The following is an 18,831-nucleotide window of genomic DNA, read 5'->3' as shown; positions in this document are numbered from 1 at the left end:
GACCACTTGCATCCCTTCATACTTGATAATATCTTCTAGCAGGATATCTAACTGTGTCACAAGGCTTCCATCATGCTACAGTTGTTTGAGGAACATTGTAGTGAACTCACATTGTTGAGTTGGTAAACACCATGGTGAATCACAAAAAGCACAAGAAGAAACACACTGTGATTCACACATTACTAAAGAAAACAAAATATTGAAAACTATGCTTAGAGATGGAAAAATGTGTCTGATAGGAATATCTATGAAATTTAACATATTTTTCCTTAAGCTCAGACACATTCAGTGCCAAAATCTGAACAAACTAACTGGTTCGAAGACATATGTACATTTCATGAGAATATGAATCCATCAATGATGATGATGAAAAAGAAGAAGTGGTTTAACACAGCCCTGTTTGCATTGTAAGCCTACTAATCATGATTAAAATTTGGAACTGAATGAATATTTTTAAAACTTTACACACATTTTCTTGTTTAAATCATATTTGTGTTTTTCATATAACACTAATGTTGTCATATATATTTTGAAGGCGGTGCCCGACAGCTCATAAGTAGTTGAAATATGTGGTAGTTTGACTACCATGAGATGTTAACAAATACTTCTCTATTAAAACCAGTTTCAATCAAATGATCATTAAGGAATCTAAAGTCATCTGAAATGGCTTACATGGCAACATTAAGAAACTGCTATTGTTGTGGTCCAGTCCAAAGACTAGTTTGATGCAGCTCTCCCTGCTACTCTATCCTGTGCAAGCATCTTCATATCCAAGTAGCTACTGCAACCTATCCTTCTGAATCTGCTTACTACATCCATCTCTTGGTCTCCCTCTATGATTTTTATCCTCTAAACTTCCCTTCAATACTAAACTGGTGATCCCCTGATACCTCAGAACATGTCCTACCACCCAATCCCTTCTTCTAGTCAAGTTGTGCCACAAATTCCTCTCCTGCCCAATTCTATTCCGTACCTCCTCATTAGTTACATGATCTTCAGCATTCTTCTGTAGCTCCACATTTCGAAAGCTTCTATTCTCTTCTTGCCCAAACTTTTTTTCGTCCATGTTTCACTTTCATACATGGCTACACTTCATTCAAATACTTTCAGAAAAAACTTCCTGACACTTAAATCTATACTCAATGTTAACAAATTTCTCTTCTTGAGAAACGCTTTTCTTGTCATTGCCAGTCTACATTTTATATCCTCTCTACTTCAACCATCATCAGTTATTTTGCTGCCCAAATGGCAAAATTCATCTACTACTTAAGTGTCTCATTTCCTAGTCTAATTCCCTCAGCATCACCTGATTTAATCTGACTACATTCCATTATCCTCATTTTGCTTTTGTTGATGTTCCTCGTATATCCTCCTTCCAAGATACTGTCTATTCCATTCAACTGCTCTTCCAAGTCCTCTGCTGTCTCTGGCAGAATTACAATGTCATCGGCAAACCTGAAAGTTTTGAGGGATATCCTACCCAAAGTCCCACCCATATCACCCAAAGTAGGGTTCTGCTAACCATCTTGTCCATACCTACTCCAATCCTGCACCGCATGAGTCATTCCCTTGTGATCAACCCAAGTACAAGACCTGATCCATATATCCACCCACTACATCCTAGTGGAGTCCAGTCACAGGGTCTCCTGCCCAACAAAAGGTGAGGCGACATGTGAATGCATCCATGTTATATATCAGTTATGCTGCAATTATTATATAGAATTCTCTGTAGGTGTAACAATTATGTAGTACTGACTCGAACAGCTGGTATTTCCAAACAAGGTGCTTATGATTCCCGAAAAAGAGGACCATCGAACAGTCTCTTTAAATTTTTTATGTCCCCTGAAGGACCTACGAGTCTTTACACAACACGGGCACAAACGTAACTGAGTGAAGATACGTCTCTCTCTTGCTCACCAGCACCTGACAAGCTAACACATTCTTCTCCCATCTCCCAAGCCATCCTATACGTCGGGGTCTTAGTGGTTGCTTCCCTAGGTGCCTCAAGTGTATACCTTTTTCACGAATAAACCTTTCAAAATTCTTTTATGGAAATTGGCTAACTGTTCATTTACTTGACCAACCTGATCCAGGTGCCCACCCCATGCCTGCTCCTGTCATACCATACAAATCTACAAATCTGGTGTCACAAGTGTGAAATATAGTCTCACCATCCAATCCGAAACAGTAGTTTGCTGCAGTTGGGCACTGAATATATCAGTGTTAGTGTGGCCAGCTGCTGCATGAAATTTTTGGTGTGGCCTGTCGCCACCCATGGCTCACGTTAGCCAGCATTGTGAAGTATGGGGACACTGTCCTCATCATGTAGGACATACCACCAGCCCAAATAATGAGGGGAAAAATAATAATTTCTTTGTATCCAGACAATTTTGGAATGTGAGATGCAGTAATACTGGTCAGTATACAAGAAGTAACCAAGAGTGAAGAATCCTTTCCCAAAAAGATAGTTAAGAAAAAAGAGAAAAATCATTACCAGTCTGAGAAGTGTACACAAGCAGCAACTGCAGAATAGGTTTCTCATCTGACTGACTCTGAGCAAAGTTTGTTATACCCACTTTTAGAGGAGTATTTGTGGTTATTTGAAAACATGCAATACTTGCCAGCTACTGATCTTGTGTACCAGAAACAGTGCCAAGTCCCATATCAATTACAGTCCCTTGTGGAAGCAACAGTCCAACAACAGCTTGATATAAGAATTATCCGACCTTCAGCCAGCTCCTGGTCAAGTCTGACTGTAGATTTACCAAAGAAATCAACTAACAGTGAGAAGACTTATTGCCTATGTGTAGACATGAGAGCAGTTAACACCATCCTTGATAGGCACTCAGGCTATCACCTGATTGTGATTGAGCCTCAGGACCAGCAAATAACAGGTTTTATTGTAACTTCAGCTTGTACAAGTTTTTGCAGATGCCGTTTTGCTTAAAAAATGTAACAGCCACGTTTCAAGGACTTGTTGTTACAAAGTCTGAAACCTACTATCTGTCTGACCTATTTAGGTGGCATTACAGTGCTCTCTCTAATGATAAAAAAAACACACACACAACTACTGATGTAAGTGTTGCGAGGTTCCTGGGTGCTCACTTAAGTTTGAAGTTGGAAAAACGTTCTTTCGCAAAGTCACAAGTCCAGTAACTGGGACACATTATCAGCTCTGATGGGTTACAGCTAGACCACCAGTCAACAGAAGCCGTGGATAATTTCCCTACTCCAACAAATTTTTAAAGAACTTCAAAGCTTCTTGGGATTAGCCAATTACTACCATCAATTCATACAGGATTATGCTACTATCAGTAAGCCCTTAATCAGACACTGACAAATTCACCCCTACTGGCATAACCTGACTTTTAAAAGCCACTTATACTCTCATGTGATGTCTCGGACTTCGCCGTAGGTGTTGTATTACACCAAGAGCACAATGGCAAAGAAAAACTTATTTGTTATGCTCCTCAGCAACTCAACAACGCTGTAATTAATTATAGCACCACAACAAAAGAGTTGTTAGTAGAGATGGGCAAACTCATTCACCATAGGGAATTAGTTCACTAGTGATCGCTCTTTTTTGGGAACCATTCATTTTTACTCATTCACCGTTCATCTGTGCTTGGTGTTTGTTGTATGGTTCTTCTGAAAAATTAGTAGCACAGGTGGCTGAAGATGGAAGGTGCCAAGAGGGGGCACTTGCCTCTCCCCTGGAGTGCAGAGATTTTATTTGTAACAGAATTCTCACACACATGTAATTTTCATGATTCTGCAAAATCTCTCATTTAGCCAACTGTAACATTAGTGGCTCATCGCAGTGAAATAATATAATGTGGTGCACAAAAAAATGGCCCTGAGTCCTGTTACACACAATTTGTTGACCGCTATGAGCAGAAAAGATAAACACGTAATAATTAGGCAGTGAAGAAATAACAAAAAAGCTAATGCAAACAACTTCAAAACAATAGATGATGAATGGTGGGCAACAATGAGCAGTCTAGTACTTGGGGCAGATTTTTTGTACACCATCCTGTACCATTGAAATAATATTGTAGAAGTTATCATATTCTCTTCTCAAAATGTGACGCAAGACACTCGATTATGGAGCACGGCTTCATTCAGTTGTAAGTCACTCTGCCTTCCATAACAATGAACATACCCTTTTACCTTGGATCAAAAAAAGGATGGAAAACGGAAAATGGCCACTCTTGTGTGCCATGTCGACTGCCTTTGCACGTGTAATAACAAAACAAAATCTTGTCTTTTTACAAGTATTTCTTCTGCTATTTGTCGAAATAGCGAATAAGCTGATATGCCATTTTGTTACCTGAAAAAATGTACGTATTACATGCAACGTAATGGACTCTGAATAGAAAACAAAAAGCCAGAAGTTCAAAGTTCAAAAAAGGTTTGAAACTGATCTAGAGTGAGTGTGCGCAGTGAACGAAATGAACAACAACTCGATACTGAACTCACTATGAGTAGTCGGCAGTGGAACTGCAACGAGTGGCCACAGAAAGAAGGACAAGTCCAGCCAAGCGAGACCGAGACTGAGACAGACGGGAACGGGGCCGAGGGTGGAACGAGACTGACTGACGTGCCATTGTGAGAACGAGACCAACCATTTTCCATTTCCTGGAACTATAAGTAGAAAGCCACGAGCGAGACCGAGTCAAGCGGGAATGGGATCGAGGCTGGAACGAAACCGGCTGATGTGCCATAGTGAGAATGAGACGGACCATTTCCCGTTCCCGGGAACTATAGGTAGAAATCTGTGATTGAAGTGAACTATGTAACACCTTCCTTAGAATTCGTTCCTCACTCATTCCGTTCATCTTGGTGAACCGTTTCTTTGGACACATTAGTTTGTGAACAACCCATCTCTAATTGTTAGCTTTAATGTTTGGTGTTAACTACTTCAAATGTTATCTACATGGTAAGAAATTTATTGTGGTAACTTACCATGCTGACCTGTCACAAGACCACAGTAACCAACTGAGATGTTGGGCTTTAAAAACTACCAGAATATGAAGTGTCTCATAAACCTGGTAAACTGCATCAGCACGCAGACGGCCTCAACTGCAAGTAGATGAAGTGCTAATAGAAGAAATAAAAAGCACCCAGGAAGTATACTCCAATTTCCAACAGTATGCCAGAATGGCTGATATTTTTTTTCTGTGTCTGTGTGTGTGTGTGTGTGTGTGTGTGTGTGTGTGTTAGAACATGATATATCTGCTGAGAATGTCAGAGTCACTCCAGATGCAAATCATTGCTCAATGCCATTACAGCATACTATCTCTGCACAGCAACAAACACACTATAAATTCACACATTGATACCCACAATTAGTGGTTGGGACAGTTCAATGACATCGATAAGTATATATGCAAATGTTTGTCTTGTGCTCAGAGGTCACAGCTGTTGCAGTCATGATCTACTTTGCAGACCCTACTAGAACTTCCAGACCTCCAAAACTGTAGCACTCAATACCACGGGACCATTTCCCTCCTCCTCCAGTGATGAGATTGCATGCGAGGGTCACATAGAGTCTCAAATGTGGGTGGGGATGGGACTAAGCAAAGACACTACTCTCTCTTGCTCGCTGGTGCCTGACCAGCTAATATGTTCCCCTCCCCCTCTCCTAAGCCATGCTATACATTTTAGTCTTAGTGGCCACCTCTACAGGCAGTGACTGTTTTCCTAGCTGCCTCAAATGTATACCCTTTTTCATGAATAAACCCTTTGAGGTTCTTTTTGGAATTGGCTGATTTCTCATTTACTCGCCCACCCTGATCTGGATGCCTACTCCATGCCCGCTCCTGTTGTCCCATATAACATTTTTGAAGTTAGAACACTTTCTGCTTTATTTATTAAAATAGATAAATTTTTGCCCATAATGTTTCCAAAGAATGCAAGAGAAGATGTGTCCTTCCTGGTAATCTTAATTGGCTGCGAGTTACATCTCCCTGACAGTCCACCAAAATCATAAGGACTTTCAATCACATTATCTACAGGTTCTACTCAGATCCAATAAATACTATTTAATTAAACATGCACTAAGACTAATATAACTAGGCTGTGGGAAGTTCCCAGTACATTGCCTACACTTGATACACTTGACTGGTTTGCCTTCAGAGCTGTCTAGCTCATCAGGGTTTCAGGACAATGAGGTCGCAGAAATCAAGGAAAACCTGATTCATGGAACAAAGCATGTGTACTATCTAAACTGAAAAATGTGTAATTGCTACTTTTGTTACTTGAAAGGGAGATTGAATCTTAAAGTAAACAGTCCCAGAAAACACTACAGAACCTTCCAAAATTACTCATGGGTTACACCACTCTCAGACTGCTCAATGATGATGCTGTCTTGTGCAGGAAAGTATCATAACTCAGTGGTCACATGAAAATGTACAATGTGGTGTACTGAATGGCAGCTCTTTCTAAACATGGATAAATGCTAGATAATGCTTATAACACAGAGAAAGAATGTAAGAGAATCTGATTACATGATACTGCACCAGCATTTGGAGTCCTCCTCAAATAGGACAAAACACATTTGACAAATTCAGAGATGTCCTACTATGATAGTAACAGTCCAGTCAAGTTTGCATACAAGTGCAAAAGAGATGTCAGGAAACTTAGACGGTAATCTCTGGAAGAAAGACAATGTTTTCACAAAACTCTATAATGTTAACCATCATTGTGGAAGACTGTGCAACTACCTGACTATGCACTGTGCAAAAAATCCTTGAGATAAGGGAGATTATTCCATGTACCAAGCCATAAAACTCATTACTTGCTCCATATGTGAATAGAATATAACAAAGTCACTAACATTGGTATTAAGTACCCTCTGATTAGCACTGTATAACAGCTTGTGGAGTATCTATGTAGATATAGGTTAACCAGAAAGACCTACGAGTTTTTTGTACTAAACATAAAGTGCAATATGCTGTTTTAGAAGCATCAAAAAAGACCCTGAAGTACTAAGCACCAAATCTGAAGCAGCCTTCAACCAGCAGAATGAACTAGGATGAATAACCTACAAGACAAAATTGTCACAGGTGTGCAAGCAGAACCACTTCCAAGGAATGTGGAAATTCTGAATGCACAAAAAAGCAAAGGTCCCAGTCAAATTCAATAAGGCTTAATATGGTACTTGGCTTTAGTAAAATAATGTGGTGGATAAAGTGGGTGGTGGAGGAGGAGGAGGAGGAGGAGGGGGGATGGAATAACATGCATGATTAATATCTATGCATTGTCTATTCCTCAGTGGACTACATGGGACTTTGGATTTTTTCAGTGTTGCTGAGTTTAGAATTTAGAACATTCTGTTCCCAGACTAAGAGGACAGTATGAAGAATTTGTTTTTAGATGGTGTAAGTCAGGTTTGATGTACGGGATAATTTTATCCAAGCATAATCTAGTATCCATCTCACCAGCCATAGTCTTGCACCTATTAATTTAAATAATGGAAGGAGTAAAGGCAACATCTCAACAAATAATTGAGCCACTGAGTCATTGGTAGGCACATAAACTAGACCGAGCACACTCCTAGCTTTCAAATGAATACTCTTTCAGAATTGTATAGTACATGTACACAAACATACAACTGCAGTTTCATTGTTCTGGGTGACTAAGAGCTGTGTGTGCGTGTGTGTGTGTGTGTGTGTGTGTGTGTGTGTGTGTGTGTGTGTGTGGGCGCGCGCGCGCCCACACACACACACACACACACACACACACACAGCTCTTAGCATATAGTGCTTGGGCATGCATGTGAGTGTGCTTGTGCACGTGTCCTCACATGAGTATACGCCTCCTCTCGATATCTTCTTTCTGTGCTAGAAATGGAATCGTGCTTATCTACTTCCAATAAGCTACTAATCAGCAGAAGTCACTCTTTGAAGATGTACATATATGTATACTTCAAGCTCATACAGTATTGACACATCTCATAAAATATCTGTCTGTCATGATTAGCTTATTACAGCAAGTAATACGAAATGATAAACAGTTCAGAGCCAACTCTTGTCATACTTCAGAGAAGACTGACTCACTCTTCTTTCTTTCATGATATAGTCCACTGTCATGGTGTGCACTACTCCACTGAGCGCAGCATGTCTCCAACGCAGGGGCACAGCGGCATGGGGTAATTGCCAAACCAGTAGGTGCTGCAAAGCGTGACCAAACTCCCCGTATCGCCCTGTCTTGCGGAAACGCTACATCCATCTGCACTCGGTTAGATGCAAACATAATACAAAATCTCCACACAATATATGTGTCCAAACTTACTAAACCAACAAATAAAAATTAATTTCCTGTTTGGCAATCATTATGCATTGGTACTACAAACACTGTGCAACACATCACTTCACTGAATTGGTATGTTACACCTCAGTGCACTCTTATAACTCTGAGGAATTGTGTGTGTGTGAAAGCTAATAATGTTCTCAGTCTTGTTTAATTGGCTTTCCATGACTTAGGACTTCAGTTATATAGTGAGTTGTTACCCTTACTCCTCCCTTTATTTACACGTGGAACAAAAGGACTTCCCATTACCAAATTTATATCAGTGTTAGATTTTTCGTGGATGTGCTTCAGTTAATGTCTGTCGCTCTATTACTGAGAGTTATATTTCCAAAATGGTTGCCTTATTAAGGGTAGTCAGAGTCTTAATTATCACCTCAAAAAATAGTTACATAACTATTTTTTTTGTTTGTTGCAGGTAAATGTATGTGCCCTGGTATATATTGAAATCCCCACACCACAGTACTGTGGCGTGCTGGTAACAGACCTGAAACAAAATTGCACAACCAATCCCCAATTTATCAGTGGTCTGTGTCATTTTGCTTTGGGTCCTCAGGTAGCATGTTGTGCAGAGATCTAAGTGTGTACCAGAACTAGACATGTGCTTGCAACAACCAGAAATTTAATTACATAACTATTTTTTGAGGTGATGGTTACAACTTTATGATTACCCCCTTGCACATACTCCATTTTATCAAATGAGCTGTGCCATTTTGTTTTAGCTTCTTTAAACTACACAGGGTACTGTGGTGTGAGGATTTCAATGTGTACCAGAATCCAACATGTACCTCAAAACAAAAAGTTACTCTATTTTTTTTGAATGATGATTAAAACTTTAAGACAACCCCATATATCCTGTGTTGAGATATTCTGAATCAACCAACAAATTTTTTGCTAGGCTGCAGCACAAACACTACATATTAAAGGAAATTCAAAACATATTACAGGATTTAATTGGATATCCAAAACAGATTAGTGGGTTTGGTTATGTATGCAAAGAGTGGAAAGTGTTTTCTTTCAATGGTTACAGTCTGAGTAGTTCGTAATTTGGCGTTCAAGTACGAGCTGCCAGAGATGATGGTTATGAGTGCTTGAGATGTGCTTATTTGTGTGAATGAATATGTGTGTGTGTGTGTGTGTGTGTGTGTGTGTGTGTGTGTGTGTGTGTTTGTTTGTTACCTTTTCTGATGAAGGCTTTGTCTTAAAGCTAAATGTGTAACAGCCTTTCAACTGCAATTCAACATGTCATCTTCATGGTAAGTAGCAGTCTATGCTTTTCCTTATATTGTTAATATTCCAACCTGGAGTCTGATTTAGTTCATAAGTTACATTCACAGCATCATTTTGTTGAAGCACCATTCTCAAAGGAATCACGTACTTTCCATTCATTGCTTAGGTGAATGATAACACAATTACTGGTGAAACTGCAGAGCAAATAATAAGTTTCTTCATGATTATTTACAACAATGTACAGAAATACAAACCACAAATATTTGCTAATAGAAGTGTGTACGTGTACCACATATTGCAGCAAATAACTCTGAAAATATGAGAAAGTGATATGCTTATTCATGATTTGATCTTAAATTTATTTGTAGCCATTTTCAGTAGAATTGCACAGCTAAGCAACTATTTTCTAAAGTACATAATCTTTGCTAACAAAATTAAGTGATAGAAGAAATGTATCTTGTAATGATACTGGTAGTTTCTTATGCCTCCTCAGTCCTCATGTAGCATATGTACTGCAATCAGCTTTTTTTTTTTTTTTTTTTCCTAGCTCAGGCAATTAATTAAACTTGCCCTGCCTGACTGTAGTGATTACTGTACACCAAGTGCTTTCTGTGCAGCACTCCTTTTAATTTCTTGAAGCCCTTAGTAGGTTTCAGCATCTGATTCAAGAAAGTTGTTTTTCACAGTGTTAGCACGGCTTCAAGAAATAAAGGAATTTTCTGCTTATTTCTAGTGATGTTTGACTGTGTTTAGAAGAAACTGTAATATGCTACCATAACCTATGCCACCAAAAAAGAATAAGTGATTGTTTATTTCCTCACAAAGATACAGTGATTCACATTTTTTTCATATGGCATTGGGTCTACATTCAGCAATGACCTATACAATCACAGCACAAAATACAAGAGGAAGAAGAGAGTGTAGAAGGAAATGAAGAATATGACAATGATGTTGATGCATTTCCAATGAGTAAATGCCCCAGAACGCCAAAGCATGTGCCATCATCAACAGCCATGATTTTCCATGTCATGCATGTACCTGAGATGACGACTAAAACTCAGAAAAGTGTTTCAGATGTTGGTTGCCCGCATGTAAGAGTTTTACATTTTTGTACTGTTTCACAGAAAACAGGAACTTTTCTGCAATTCTATGAAAAACTGTAGAACGGACCATGTATGAAAGGACTCCAGAAAGTAAGTTGTGCATGTAGCTTCATGCTAAGATTATTACATTGTCAGAAGTGAGTACATATACTGGGTGTCCTCCAGACACAGTTCTGCTGCAGTACAGATAACAGTGCATTACACTGTAGGAATAGAATAGCACAGAAAATGCAAACTTACTCCCAAGTAGAAGTACATGGGACACCACAATCCTTTTGGGCAAAATATTTAAACTGGCCACTACCCTTTGCTCCCCTGACTCTACATCACATTTACACCAGTCCATTTTAGTAATATTATGCCCATATATTATTGTCTCACACATCCATCTTTATGACAGGGTGCATTGTCGTGCTGATACAGTCAGTCATCATCTCCAAACTGTTCATCATTATTTACGTTTAAAAGCATCCTTTTCTGGATGTTATTTCTATCTTAATATCTTGCAGTTCCTGTAGCCCTGATTTCATGTCGCAAATTACTAAAACTATCAGAATTACACCACATTCTTTCCTCTCTGTCCAGGCCTTGAAATCTCAAGTGATGTCAACCCGCCACCATGTCATCCTCTGACACGTAACATCATGTGGATGCAGTACGGAGGAGCATGACATCAGTACACTGCTCTCCAGGCCATTATGCTAACTTTCTAGACCTCACACTAGTTATAGAACCAAATAAAGTACTCACTTTCCCTAAGATAAATCCCATTCAACCCTACAGACAACAACAACTTTGTCACTGCTTCATCCTCTCATCCCTATCAGTCATTTGACTCAACTTGTAATCATGCCAGTACCTCTCTTTTCAATATATTTGAAGACTAGAACATAATTCAGTATAGTTTACAATTGTCTCTCCCAAAAAAATCCTTCCTCAATATGCTTAACAACACTTCTATTGCAACATCTTTTCTTTAGGACAGTAGGCAGATATCCAATAGCCCATGGCAACACCCACATTGTCTTTCACATTTCAGTGTCCTCATATCCTCATGGCTCAACTATACACATCCTAGAGGAAGCAGATCAATTTTCATCCTTTAATTTCTCCTGCAAGTCATCCACAAGTCTGAGTCACTCAGGAAAAGTTGTTTCAAACTTGCTTTCGATTCCCTCAGTTATCTGCTAAAACTCCATTATCAATTAGCATGTTAACTGCCAAGAACTGATAAGCTCTCCATTAAATGTATTATCTATTATTAGTACAACATGTGACACTTACCACGGAATGATCAATAAAACATTTACTTTCCTCATCCACAAGTTAACTGCTCACTTTCACCAGAGCCAGAAACGATAGCACTCATCCACTACCACTGATACTTCTGTCGATGCTAAATTAAATTTGATTAGTTATTCAAGCAGTATACAGGAAATTTTACAACAGCCACAAGCTGTTTCATTGTCTCTGAACAAACAAATGTACTCCTATTTGACTACCCACATACCATTTTATGTGCTCTACAATATTTCCATTCTCATTATATGATCTCTCCTTACTTTCACTCTCCCAGTCTTACACATTTTGTTATTCTCCCAACCCTCTTTCTCCTCTATCTCCATTAAACTACATGGCCATTATGTAAAAAGTAAAAAGTCACCGCATACTGTGCAAGTAGTGCTCACCATTACATATGTGGGAAATCTGTTGGGGAGGGGGAGAGGGGGGTCTTCCCTCAAAGAATTTTGTTCACAGCCGTCTCTACCGATTAGGGCACTGCCACTTTCACAACACACTCAGAATGAAAGAGAGCCTGTCATACCAAGGCCTACTATTGCAATAATCATGGATGTGCTGGATCACACTTATGCCACTTTTGTTGAAATAATGATCAACTATTTAATTTAACCTTGTATGTGTATTGTCTGATACAACAAGACAAATTGACTCATTCCTATCCATAACAAGCCTGTCTGTTCTGTGTGACTTGCTGAAAGTGCTGAAATTTGCTAACTTTGTTTATTTTCAGATAGCTTCAGCTGTAATCACTGTTATAATGTAGTTTGTTTTAATAATCCTCAACACTTAATGGCAAATACACTACCTTATCACCAGGCTATGAAATGCGGAATTGAACACTAAATGTCACAAGAGGCAGACTTGCCACTTTTAAAGGAGGTAGGGAGTATTGTGTTGTCAGTAGAGAAGCAGTGACAGCAAAATGGGTCAGCCAGGGGAACTTAGTGACTATAAACATGGACTATTCATTGGATGTCATCCATGTAACAAATCCATCTGGGACATTTCAAACCTTCTAAAGCTACCCAAGTTGCCTATTAGGGACAAGATTGTGAAAATGGAAACACAAAGGGAGAACCGCATCTAAGCCATAACTAGGCAGATCTCCTGACCATCAAGCATTGCAGTGGATGGTTGTAAAAATCGCATGGAATCAGCAAAAGGAATCACTCAAGTTCCAGTTCACTACCAGCAGTCCAGCTAGCACAATAACTGTATGCAGGGAAATAAAAATAATGGGATATAAATGTTAAACAGCTCCTCATAAGCCACGCATTTCTATAGCCAACGTTAAGCGATGCTTGAGATAGTGTAAAGAGTGATACCACTGGGCAGTGGATGAATGGAAATGAGTGATTTGAAGTGACAAGTCACACTATGCCCTGTGGCAATCCAGTGGAAGGGTTTGGGTTTAGTAAATGCCTGGAGAACATTATCTGCCAACATGTGTAATACCAACAGTAAGAAGGATGTGGGGTTATGGCATGGGGGCGTTTCTCATGGTTAGGATGTAGTCGCCTTGTTGGGCTTAAGAAAACATTACATGTTGGAGAATATGAACATATTTCATTGCACTGTGCAATGTAGATGAACAGTTTGGAGATGATGACTGACTGTATCAGAACGACAATGCACCCTGTCATAAAGATGGATGCGTGAGGTAATAATATATGGGCAATAATATTCCTGAAATGGACTGGTCTACCCAAAGTCATGACCTGAACCCAAGGAACATCTTTGGAATGTGTTTGAATGCTGACTAACCTCCACATACCAGAGTCCAATATCACTACCTTTAATAGTTTTGACCTGTGAGGTAGAATGGACTGTCATTCCTCCACAGGCATTCAGACAAGTGGTGTTTGCAGAGAAGAGCAGTGAGTAACTCTTACATAGACAAGATAAACAATGGAATTAAGAACCAGTGTGATAAGCTTGGCATGGTATTTATAAACCCAAACAAATTTATAAGTAACAAATGTATGGGTATAGATGGCATACATCTTAATAGGCTGGGCTCAGTGACTCTGAGTAAAATGTTTTTGGATGTTTGCAAAATCATCAATAATATGGGAAACCAACAAAGTGTGGAAGGGATGTTAAAAGAATCAACTGAAAATAAAAAAAAATATAAATATATTCCAACAAATGATTTACTTAAAATCATTCAAATGGGTGATAAACATTTTCTAATGCATTGGAATATAAATGGTACAGCCTCAGAATTTTGTAACCCAAAATTGATGAACTTCCAGTTTTACTTTCAGAATGTTCAAATTTAAAAATGGTATGTTTAAACAAATATTGGGTGACAAAAGACAGTATAGGGGTTTTAAACAAAATTGAATATTCTACAGTTGCCAGTAGTTTTTGTAGAGGTAACAGATCTCATGGGGGCTGCTGCATCTTTCTAAATGGCTCAATAAACTTCAAAGAGAGAACTGAGTTCAATTGTTTGAATGAGGAAGGTAATTTTGAAAGTTGTGCTGTGGAGCTAATTGATTTAAATACTGTAATTGCACCTCTGTACAGAATTCCTGGAAGTGTGTAACAAAATTCTTTTTAACCAAATTTCAATGTTTATTAGGAAGACTTGAGAAAGACAGAACGAAAAAAATTGTAACTACAGCAGCCTTTAATATAAATGTATTAAATAATAATAACGACACTGTAAATTTTTGTGACTTAATTCAGAAATATGCTTTTAATTTAAATTTCACTGAATGTACTATAAGAAATAGCCACTCTGAAACATGTATTGAAAATATTCTGACAAATAATCAGTTTGAGGATGGAAGTACATTCTGTTTGGATTTAGGCATATCAGATCATTTAGCACTGCTCACTGAGCTTCCAAAAATAGGGAAACCAAAGAGAATTTAAATATATTTTTTAACAAATTAAGAACTACAAACTGGCCTCTAGATAATAGTATGTCAAATGAAAAAAAAAATTCAAAACATTTCTAAACTGTTTCCTAGATGTTTTCAATGAAACTTTTCCCTCTCAAGCCTGGTGACAAAGAGTGGCCAATAAAATAAACTGGATTACACCAGGGATAAAAGTTTCTAGTGCCAGGAAAAGACAGCTCACAATGAGTTAAAACATAACAAAAATGCTGACTTTGTGGGGTATGTAAAGAGATATAAGAATACATTCAAAAAATTGTACAGGCAGCGAAAAAAGTGGCTAACAACCAGTATATTAACAAACATGAAAATAAATTAAAGGCAATTTGGGGTGTCGTCGAATCTGAGTTGGGAGTAAAGAACAAGTGCCAAGAAAGTTTCCACATAAAAATGATATAATTATAGATCCTTTACATTTGTCAAACTGTTTCAATTATTTCTTCATAAATGTGGCAAAATCAGAAGTAGATATCACAGCCCACCAGGACAAGGTAGATGTCAACTTTGCAAATATAAAACAAAATGCAAGACAAAACATTCAAAAGAATTAACCCAAAAGATGTACAAATTGCTATAGCACCCTTTAAAAAAACAGCTGGGTGGGGTGAAATTCAAACAACTGTAGTCAAGGCTGTTTATAACATCATTTCTCATCCATTGGCTAAAATTATAAATCATTCATGTGAGGAAGGATATTTCCCGGATGTGTTAAAATATGCTGAAATAAGACCACTGTTCAAGAAAGGCTCACCAGATGACATGGGAAATTACTGTCCTATTTCCCTGCTGCCAGTTTATGCTATGGTAATAGAAAGGATTGTTACAAAACATCTTGAAAACGTTCTTGCAGAGAATGATATTAGATAAAAATCAATTTGGAATTCAAAATGGGAAAAATACAATAAATGCTATCAGGGAATCCAGTGAAAAGATAAGCTCTGCTTTAGATAAGGATAAAAAAGTCAGAGGTATTTTTTGTGATTTGACCAAAGCTTTTGACTCGGTCAGTAACTTACTACTGCTACACAAGTTAGAGAAATATGGTATTGTGGATAGGGCATTGCAGTGGTTCAAATCTTATTTGTCAAAAGAAAACAGAGATTTATTCTAAATCCAAATTTTTTTTGAGCCACAGGGCTCAATTTTAGGTCCTTATCTTTTTCTGCTGTACATACATGGTTTACCTTTAAGCATTGATGTTCACACCATTTTATTTGCAGATGACAGCTCGGTTTTAACTGAAAATGACAATTTAGAACAAATTCATGGTACTATGGAAAACATAATGGGAAACCTAGAATTATGGTTTCAGCATAATGAATTAAAACTAAGTCACAAAAACACAATTAGTGCAGTTCAGTGCTAAAACAACATCAACATCTCTCACAAAAATAGCGCATGGCGATCAGGAAATGACTGAAGCAAGTTGTGTAAAATTTCTGGGTCAAAATCTTGACAAAAATTTAAATTGGAAGGCACATGTAGACTACTTAGCAAACAAACTAAGCAGCCTAGCTCATGTGATGAATGTCTTATCTGGTTCCACCCTCATGGACACCAGGAACATAGTTTACCACAGCTACTTTGAGACTATAATTCGATACGAAATAATTTTCTGGGGAAACTCAACAAACAGCCCGAGATTACTTAATCTTCAAAAGAGAATAATAAGAAATGTGTGTTTAGTCCAAAAAAGAACATCAGGTCACTCCTTATTTAAAAAAGTAAAAATACTAACCATTCCTTCTCTGTACATCTACGAAATTTTTATTTTCATATATAAAAATCAAAACTCACTTGACAATTTTCATTTCAACCACAATTACAGTACTCGTCACAGACACAGTTTAAAACTTCCCTCTCATAATTTAAAACTTTATGTTCAAACACCATTGTACATGGGATTAAAAATTTATAGTCAATTAAAAAACACAACTCTGTTAAATATGGAGTTTGACCCACTAAAAAGATTGTTATTTAATATGCTAGTGGAAAAATGTTACTACTCAATTGAAGAATTCATGCAGGACAGTTTGGCATTTTGAAAAGAAAAGAAACAATAAAGGTTATTTATTGTAGAATAAATTGTTAATGCATTGTATAAATAGTATTGAAAGCTGTAAAATTACCATAAGTGTTATATATGTTCTTGTAAATTGTTTGTGTCTAAAAATTCAGAAATGCCTGCTTAAATATGTTAACTATTATAACCTTATTTTTTAAGTTATTTGATGTGTCTCCAGTACAGAAATGTTTGATTTCTAACGGTACGTTATGAGATGAATAAACTACATTCTACATTCAAAGTGTTCCCAGCAGAGTTCAAGCCATCATGAACGCAACAGTGTTGGCTCATCCTGTATTAATGTCCACTAATAGGTATCCATATACATTTGATCAAATAGTGTATCAACTGTACTTTAACCAAGAAACAATCCAATAACCACTATGTGATGCAGATATTCTGCCTTGAGCTACGTAAAAGTATGTTGTTATACATGCTTAAAATGTTTACAGTGTGTCTGTTGCGCCACCCCAATGATCAGCTTCAGCCATGTATCGATCAAATCACACCAAGAAAGAGTAGAAATGAAATAAAATTGTATATAAATGTGATCTGGAACTGCCACAACTGCACTGCATTTGCTTCATTCCAATACCAAAATTATACACACCCAACTTTATGTCAAAAATACATCCAATCGTCATCCCTGCTGTATCTGAGTTCAGTCACCACTGTGTGTGGTACAATTAATAATCAGCCTCATCATTCTCTTACCAATCACGCCAGTACAACACAAACAAAATTTTCAAATTCAAATTTTATGTCCATTTGTTTATTGTAATCTTCAACTGGACGTGGCAAATGTGAACAGCCAAAACAGCTATATAGAAAAGAATGGTTTACTGTTATGTAACAATGGAAAATCCAGGATGGGCTGTCAAAATATCACAAAAAGGAAAGTTGCCACTCTCCATATAGTGAAGATGCTGAATTGCAGATAGGCACAACAAAAAGACTGTCACAAATAAATGAAGCTCTCAACCTATAAGGCCTTCGGCTTTGTGGTTTCAGTTGCCTGAGACTGCAGTAGAGAGAGAGAGAGAGAGAGAGAGAGAGAGAGAGAGAGAGAGAGAGAGAGAGAGAGAGAGAGAGATTGAGAGAGATTCGTCTGTTTTTGACACAGGCCTTACTGGCCAAAAGCTTTATTTATTTGTGACAGTCTTTATGTTGTGCCTATCTGTGACTCTGCATCTCCACTATATGGTGAGTGGCAACTTTCCTTTTCATAACACTGTTACTCTTATGTAACATATCTGATATAGCAAACTTGTACTTACAGAATATGCCTCTGACTGCCACTGGAGGTCACTTTCAGATGAAGGAGAAACTGAAGATAACACTGAATGTTGTTTTCCCAATTCATGTGCATTGGAGAAGGATGTTTTGCGAACACAGTTATCCCTGTCTTCTTCTCCTATGTCCTCAGGAGAATCTTCATTTAGATTATCCCAAGACAGACTTCTACAATCAGAATCGAGCAATGTTTCCTCACTAACTTGACTAGTATCTTCATTTAATTGTTCTTCCGTCCTCTCTTCACTACCCTTACATGAAGACCTGGAATGGATGTCTGGAGCCCTAAACAACTTGCCTTTTCTTCGTTGGCTTCTAACGACTTCTTTATATATTTCAGGTGTTTGTTTGGCCCTCACAAGCTTTTTGAGTAGTGATCTTGTAACATGAGTGTTCTCATCACAGATGATCGAGCAATATTTTTGCCGTCGTCTTTTTGGTGTTTGGCTTGCCATACTTGTAGATTCCTGTGGACAAAAATCTCATTTAAATATTTTTTGCATATTTATTTCTATAATATGTTACACTGACAGATTTATTTCATTCATCCACTCAGCATGTTTGCTAAATCCTATAATGAAGCGGAACTTTCAACGTTGTGGAATGAGATAACATATAA

The 18,831-nt window shown here is 37.9% G+C and overlaps 1 protein-coding gene across 1 annotated transcript in view; it reads right to left on the bottom strand.

Annotated features, from left to right (window-relative positions):
- LOC126480578 (SAFB-like transcription modulator) overlaps positions 1 to 18,831 on the bottom strand; it is a 166,001-nt gene that overhangs the window by 103,925 nt on the left and 43,245 nt on the right. The window contains exon 2 of the mRNA XM_050103876.1: positions 18,197 to 18,679. Coding sequence (XP_049959833.1) covers positions 18,197 to 18,667 — 471 coding nt within the window. The 5' untranslated portion in view covers positions 18,668 to 18,679. The remainder of the gene's footprint in view (positions 1 to 18,196; positions 18,680 to 18,831) is intronic.

Source organism: Schistocerca serialis, chromosome 1 (assembly GCF_023864345.2).
Source record: "Schistocerca serialis cubense isolate TAMUIC-IGC-003099 chromosome 1, iqSchSeri2.2, whole genome shotgun sequence".
NCBI classification, from domain to species: Eukaryota; Metazoa; Arthropoda; class Insecta; order Orthoptera; family Acrididae; genus Schistocerca; species Schistocerca serialis.
Note: the sequence above shows the minus strand (reverse complement) of the source record. Positions and strands in the feature narration are given on the sequence as shown.